This window comes from Adiantum capillus-veneris, chromosome 30, assembly GCF_014529385.1.
Source record: "Adiantum capillus-veneris isolate H3 chromosome 30, ASM1452938v2, whole genome shotgun sequence".
Taxonomy (NCBI): domain Eukaryota; kingdom Viridiplantae; phylum Streptophyta; class Polypodiopsida; order Polypodiales; family Pteridaceae; genus Adiantum; species Adiantum capillus-veneris.
Genome location: NC_140960.1, coordinates 76846846 through 76854935, shown reverse-complemented (window position 1 = coordinate 76854935; position 8090 = coordinate 76846846). Strand labels below are relative to the sequence as shown.

Genomic DNA, 8090 nt, shown 5'->3' with positions numbered 1-8090 from the left:
CCCCCCCCCCCCCCCCCCCCCCCCCCCCCAACCCTCTCTTCCCCTTCCCCAATGCCCCCCCTCCTAGCCCCTTTCCAATGCCATGTGCTTCAGTGCTGTACCTCCTCAACCTCTCTCTAGAAGCCCTCAACTAACAATCTATCTATGTATGCCCCCCAACACACACACACACACCTCTCCCATAGTCCCCATTGCTCTAAAACCTACACACCTCTCTAGGGCTTTTAGCACAAGCATGTGTGGCCGTTTTTGAGTAGAGGGAGCAGCAAAGGAGAACCTCATGTTTGCCTCGCTAAGACCTTAACATGTGAACTTCACACAACAACACACTACTGATGTGAGAGAGAGAGAGAGAGAGAGAGAGAGACGATTTGTGTGCTCCCACCACCTCCTTTGGGGCAGACCAAAAACCTACTGTTGGTGTCGCCAAATCCACAGCTTCGCACGTGACACCCCAAATGACCCCCGCCCTTGATCACTTGTGACCTCCGTGTCATTTTAGAGAGGAGGTTGGCAACTTGGCTGAATGTTTACTGGGACTTCTCAACGGCCTCCAACGTGCGCATTGGTTTTGCCGTGGTAGCAGTCTTTATGCCGCAGCGGTAAAGTAAACCTTCTGATGTAGTGAGAACTGTCGCATTTGCAGCAGAATAAGGGCAGCGGCAGTGTCCTGCAACTGTGGGTTTCTATTTTTGTTTTGAGCCAAGCATTCATGTGTGAAGCGTTTCAATTGTTTACAGAACACTGATATCTCCGTTCCATGTTTGACAACGAACTTTGGCATGCTAAAGATGTATTTGATGCACAGCAGCAGCACCCATGTGGTATCAAGCACTTGGGGGTCGGCACTCACAATGTCGGTTCAACCTCTGACTTTACCGGATGCGGGCATGGGTTACTTGGAGAACTGAATTGCAAACATGGAGAGCAGCTCCTTTGAGTTCAGTTAGGTCCCCTTTTTTTGTTGAAAAAGACAGAATTACAGGCATAAACAAATCGTGATGAGATCGACTCAAAAGCATAACGGAAAGACACCATGCGCTACCCTATCATTTGGCTCAGTGCCAAGCAGGAAATCTCCTATGTACTTCCCATGTCCTCGGCTCAACCTCTGTCTTCACTGGATGCAGACATGGGTTACTTGGAGAACAGAATCACAAATATGGAGAACAGCTCTTTGGAGACTGTAAGCTATAAGGTCACCATTATATGTTCTTCCGAGGAGATCTTTTCTTTATTGGCATGCTTTGCCAAGGAAATCTCTTTTTTATGTGCAGTAATCGTCAGGTTTGTAGTCTTCCGCATGATATGGTTATTGAGCAGCCTCTTAGAAACAGTGGAAAGCATGCACCATTGTCTTCATATCAGTGAGTTGCTATTACTTTTTCTGCTTCGGCATTCCGTATTATGGCTCCGTCTGTTGAAAAATTTTATACGAAATATGGAGTTCTTAAGGTCACATACCTGCTGGTTACACAGAGCAAATGCGTTGGTTTTCAGGTCAGATACTGGTATCAACATAGTAGAGCGGAGTGTGCATTTGCATTCACATGACTACGCAATATCATGAGCATTTGGGTTTGTCTAATAAGCCAACATATTGCAGTAGAGAATGAGAAATTTATTTTTCTCTGCTGGTGTAGTGCTAGATAAATTCCTTGTGTTTGGATATGAGCAGACCAGGCAGAGTGAACCTTGATGGGTCATATGCGAAACTGATAGTCATGCACTAGTGTAATGGCCGATGTAGGGTTTTCTTTGCACAAAAACAACATAGTAACAAATGCTAGCAAGAGCCTCTTTCGTTCTTGGAACTGGGGTGTCGAAACATCTCTTGAAAACTTTGCATGCAATCTGCGACATGTGAATCATAGAGTAACTCAAGAAATTGCATTCACTTGCATGACTGGATTCATAAAAGTGGGCTGAAGGACATCAACTACTTGGACATCTTCTTCCCTTGTTGTAAGTGGGAGTGAGAAGCATCAATGGCTCCTATGGCAGGGTTTTAATATGTTAAGTTCTAGGAGAGATTGTGCATGGAATGCTCAAATCAAAGATTTAATCAAGGTAGGAGAGTACAAGCACGCTTTTGCCATTTTCCAGAAGATGCGGAAAAACTTGGTAGTTATTGAAATATATACTTATGTGGCATTGATAAAAGCCTGTGCAAAGTTGAGAGATCTAGAAAGAGGTGAAGAATTTCATGATGAGGTTTGTGAAAAGGGGCTTGAAAAGGAGCTTTTGGTGGGCAGCACTTTGATATCTATGTATGCAAGCTGCGGCCTTCTCACAAAAGCTCAAAAAATGTTTCATAAGCTTCCAGTGCAAGATGCAGTTATATGGAACACATTAATTTCAGGGTATGTGCAACATGAACAAAGTGAAGAGGCATTGAGATGTGTCTATCGGATGCAACTTGAGGGGTTTTGCTGTGATAATGTAACATACATTCTTAGTTTAAAGGCTTGTGGCACCATTGGTGCTGTACATAGGGGCCAGGAACTACATAGTGGAATAGTTATCCAAAATTACTTAGAGAGAGATTTTAAGGTTGGGAATGCTTTGGTAGATATGTATACTAAATGTGGTTTGTTTTTAAAAGCAAAAGAGGTCTTACGCAAACTACCTGCCCAAGATACCGTCTCTTGGAATGCACTGATATCTGGCTATGCCAAGCAAGGACTTGCTGAAGAGGCTTTGCATTGCTATGAGCAAATGCATTTAGAGGGTGTTTTTCCAGATGCCATCACAATGGCAAGCAGCCTCAAAGCTTGTGGGTGCATCATTGCTCTAGGTACGGGCCTTAGAATACATGTAGAAGTCTCTGGAAAAGGGATCTGGGATAGAGATATTATACTTGGGAATGCATTAGTGGATATGTACGCCAAATGCGGGATGCTTCAAAATGCTCTGGTACTATTCAATAAGTTGACATGTAAAGATGCAGTGTCGTGGACAGTATTAATCACGGGCTATGCTCAACACGGGTATGGGGAAGATGCATTGAGTTGTTTCAAGCTGATGCAAATGCATGGAATCTCTCCAGATGCTGTTACTCTACTCTGTTGTTTAAAAGCATGCAGTACAACAGGTGCTGTAGATATAGGTTGTGAAATCCATGCAGAGATTGCTAGAAGAGGCTTGATGGAAAGGAATCTTATTGGCAATGCGCTGATTGATATGTATGCTAAGTGCAGCCTGCTCTGTAATGCGCAAGAAGTTTTTGAGACATATTCAATGCGAGATGTGGTGTCGTGGAATGCTTTGATTGGAGGTTGTGCTCAACATGGGTATGGTGTGGAAGCTCTCGACTATTTTCAGCAGATGGAACTTGAGGGCATCTTTCCTGATGCTGTCACTTTTGTATGTGCCTTGAATGCTTGTGGCATTGAAGGAGCAATCTGTATTGGGCTTAAAATTCATGCAGAGGCTGCTAGAAAAGGCCTATCAAGAAACAGTGTCCTCGGCAATGCTTTGGTTGACATGTATGCCAAGTGTGGTGCATTTGTAAAAGCATGGGGGGTGTTTGATTCACTCTCAGCGCATAACATAGCCACTTGGAATTCACTGATTGCAGGGTATGTCAAACATCACCTACCTGAAGAAGTGATTGATTGTTTTATGTGTATAGAACGTGACGGGGGGGTAGTTCCAGATGCTGCGACTTATGTGTGTGCATTAAAAGCATGTGGTGTTCTTAGAGCGGCATGTAAGGGTGTTGAATTACATACTGAGATCTGTAGAAGGGGATTTCATGAGAGTGATGTTGTTATTGGCAATGTCTTGGTAGATATGTATTGCAATTGTGGCTTGCTTGGAGTGGCACGTGAAGTGTTTGAAAACCTTCCATTTCTGGATGTTATTACGTGGACAGTACTCGCCGCCGGGTATGCCAGGCATGGACTAAATGAAGAGGCACTCTGTGTCTTCAAGGAGATGCAACACGAGGGGTTTGCTCCAAGTATGGTCACACATGTTTGCATGCTGTCTGCCTGTGGCAACTTAGGAGCATTAGAGATGGGCATAGAGATCCATGCTGAGATGGCTAGGAAGGGTCTTCTTGAACAAGATCTTACTGCTGGCAACGCTCTTCTTGATATGTATGCTAGCTGTGGGTTAATTGCAAATGCGCATGAAACTTTTTGTGGTCTTGGTATTAGAAGTATTATATCCTGGTCATCATTAATTGCAGGCTATGCCCAGATAGGGGCAACGAGTCGGGTCTATGGTGTGCTGAAAGAGATGGAGACTGAAGACGAGACTCCGAATTTGGTCACATTTGTAAGTATCCTCAATGCATGCAGTCATACTGGGCAAGTGGATGAGGGCCAGGTTTACTTTGGAGCAATGAGTGAGTGCTTCAGTGTTATTCCAAGTCTTGAGCATCACAATTGTCTGCTTGATCTTTTCAGTCGTGCTGGACAATTAGATAAAGCAGTGTGGGTGCTAAGGACCATGCCTTTTATTCCGAATGTCATTGTGTGGCACATTATGCTGGGTGCCTGTAAAAAGTGGCATGATCAAGAGCTTGGAAGAGAAGTTTTTGATAATGCCATGAGACTGGACAAAAGGGACGGTGCAGCGTTAGTATGCATGTGGAACATCGTTGCTGGTGCAACTATGCAATGAGACGTCATGGTCACCATGAAAAGCGTTCTGGCAGGGGTGAAACTTTGAGACCTTGATGAATCGTTGAAAGGAGTGTTGAAACGCCCACATGAAACTTGAGCTGAAACTCTCCTTAATTTCTTACTATAACTCACAAAGCTGAGTAGTTTTGGGCATTGGATTCATCTAGATATATTTTTTCGTTGTATAGCGGACATGCATACTTCACATTGTGAAGTTTTCGTCCCAGTTCAACCTATTGATATTGTGCTAATTCTTTCTATCTTTTGTGGTGTGTATGCTCTATCAACTATCGTATTTTTGTGCTTAGTTTTTTAGATTTGATGCTTCTTTTAGTGCTAGGCTTCATTATGGAGTCTGCCCTTGATCTTTGGAGTCATAGCAGAAACTCAGTAAGTTGAACTTAGTGTTGACGTATGCTCATATGTGTGGGCGTGTGTGATGTGTGTTGTGTTTGGGGGCATATGTTAGTATACTTTGTCAATACTATGCATGATGGAGCTAATGGTTATATTGTCTCGAGGGTGTTTACCATGGATCTATATGACGAACTGTCGTTGCAAGATGCCATAATCGAGTGTAAAATGAGTCTACAAATCAACCCACACTAAGTGTAAATGCACTCTTCACAAGAGCATAAGTGCTCAACACATTGCAAAAGAAAACCAATTGATCAAACACATGTCACCAAAACTATGGCAAATATCGCATAACCTTTTGCAAAAGCGAAAAACCAATCATGCATAAACAGTGACCATACACAATGAGAGCGCAAGCAAAACAACCATCTGCATAGATTGAAGCCAAAATTTGGCTAAAACAGCTCTCGAGCACCTGTCACAAAACGCATAAAACTTTGGCGAAAATTTGGCAGTCTCTCTTTTGTGATTGGAGCAAAATCTCAATGCAAATCTCAACCATAAAACCGCATCTAAGATGCCAAAGTGGGAGAAGCTCTCGACCACTACAAATTGACAAAAATTTGTCAGCCAAATGTATGACAAAGTGGGAGTAAAGCTTGACCTCTATAGTTTTCGAAAGAGGACTTTAAACCATAAACCGTAACGCTACGAAATGGCCGTGCATAAACAAGCGCCAAAAGAATTGCAATATGAAAACTCGATCAATGCGAAAACAATGCTCTAAGAGAGCTCACGAGCACTCAAAAGTGCTTGTTAAAATGCATGTATAATGGGCATCAACCATGCGCTATAACCATATGCAAATTGTAATGGAAATCGCCTAAGACTTTGAGAATAGCGGAATTCAGAGAATTAGAGCGAGCATTTTCATGAGACTACTTTGAGAACATAGAGGGTGAACTTAATTAGTAGTAGCAACATAACCATATATTTAATTAACTTGGCATGAACAATAATTTTGTAAGAGAGAGAGAGTTAGAGAACTTGACAACAGTTGAGGATCGGATTTATGTGGAGCCGGTCCCCCCTCCGATAGGCTTTTGTATCATAGATTCTCTCATCAAGAGAAACTTACAATACGATCTTTGTGTTCCTTGTGACCTAGGTAATGCAATGAAGATGGAAAGCTTCATGCTTCATAAGCATAACATAATCTTGTAAAAAGAATTAACCATCCCCGGCCTCAATCCTAAGGTCTCAAACACCTTCGAAGGTCGAGAGAGCTAGCGGGGAATGAGGGTAGGGAAGAGGAAGAAGAAGTAACATACGAGAAAGAGATTGTTCCTCACTTATCATCATTCTTCTTGCATAGCATCGCATAATAGCATAATAATGACGAAGAAGATGTCAAGCTTGAGCATTGGAGCATGGCTCTTGGTTGGATTTGCATTCCATAGCCAGGTGTTGGTGTAGGCTCTCAACTTCTCAACAAGCTTGGAGAAGGAGATGGAGCTCTTGCACTTTTCCAAGCAAGAATGAGCTTATGAGTGTGTGTGTGTGTGAGAGAGAGAGTATACCCCCCCTCCCAAGCACACCCCTAGCTTCACTTGGTCGACCCCTTCTTATAGCTAATGAGAGAATTTGATTGGACCCCTACAAGCTTAGCCAATCACATGCTTTACTCAAATCAAGAAACCATGCTAGCCTTGGGACAAGTGTCCCCCTTTCCCCTTTGAGAGAGAGGATTTAATAAATGCATAAACAATTAATTAAAGTAGCTAAATTATCATTGGACTCCTTGAGAGGCCAACCAATAGGCTTTAGGCACACCATGAGGGCAACATGGAGAGGAACTTGACAAGTGTCCTTGTTACTTCTTTAGACCAAGCTTGCTTTGTGTGAGGGTTGTTACCATATACATGTGGTAGTGATGTGTGTGAACACACTAGGACCGCCGGGGCATTTTTTCCCTCTTTAGGAGGTTTTTTCCCCCGAGCATTGTATATACGCCCATCACTCTAGGGCTATCCATCTTTCCATTGCACACTAAGTAATACACTCTCAGTTGTGTGCCTTGAGCTTCCTTCATCTTCTCCAAGCTGTGTGTGTCTCTCTGCAACCCTAATTCCAACAATTGGTATCAGAGCAGGTTGCGTCCTCTCGGGCTTAGTCGCCAGCTGCTCCAGTACACGCCTGCTCACTTTCTCCGATTTCAGTGAGCTTTGGCGAGCCTTCGTAGGTCGACAAATACTTCGAGGTAGCTCGCAAAGCTTGGTCTGCTCAGAATTTCGATTTGGGCTCATTTCGGCCTCCGTTTCCACTACAGGCAGTACTGCACATGCTATTTCGTCATTTTGTGCAAAATTTTTGTTAGTGCCGTTTACTGCATAACATGTGCCTTATAGTCTTCTACGATTTGTGCTATATAGCACATGTTGTTCCCGTTCCGTTTCTCCTATTTTCGGGTAGTTTTCACATCAGGTGCAACATTTACCATGGCTGACAACAACAACACAGATGTGTTCAAGATGTTTGCTGCTGAGGACAGGTTGGATGGGGACAACTATCCTATGTGGGCTTATATGATGCAACATGTTCTTGTGTCAAAGGGAATCTGGAACATTGTGCAGGGCATTGATGTACGTCCTCGTTCTGAGGATGTAGGCGATGTTGAGGATAATGTAGGTCTTGCTGCAAGGATTGCTACTGTTAGAGTTGTTTTGCCTATGGCAGAACAAGCTCGTTGGGATGTAAAGGATGCACAGGTTCATGCATTGATTGCGTTGTCTGTGAAGCGCACCATTGTTCCTCACATCCGTTCAGCAAAATCTGCAAAACAGGCTTCGGATATTCTAGCAGGTCTTTATGCAAGCCGCAATGAGGCTAAAATTGCTTTGCTGCATAAAGAGCTGGAGTCGAAGATTATGCATGAGGAAGATGATATGGACACTTTCCTTGCTAGTGTCAAGGATATCAATGAGCAACTTATTTTTGCAGGTGAAGTTATTTCAGACAGTTCCCTTGTGCAGACTGTTCTTGATGCCTTACCAGATTCTTACCAGACTTTTGTTAGTACTTGGAGACTTATGACCCAAG

General features: G+C 43.3%; 1 protein-coding gene across 1 annotated transcript; it reads left to right on the top strand.

Annotated features, from left to right (window-relative positions):
• Positions 1-313: 313 nt before the first annotated feature.
• Positions 314-4897, top strand: LOC147418241 (pentatricopeptide repeat-containing protein At3g09040, mitochondrial-like). The gene has a single exon (XM_086506926.1). It carries the CDS (start codon positions 2014-2016, stop codon positions 4630-4632), a length of 2619 nt encoding a protein of 872 aa, XP_086363052.1. The 5' UTR covers positions 314-2013; the 3' UTR covers positions 4633-4897.
• Positions 4898-8090: the final 3193 nt, after the last annotated feature.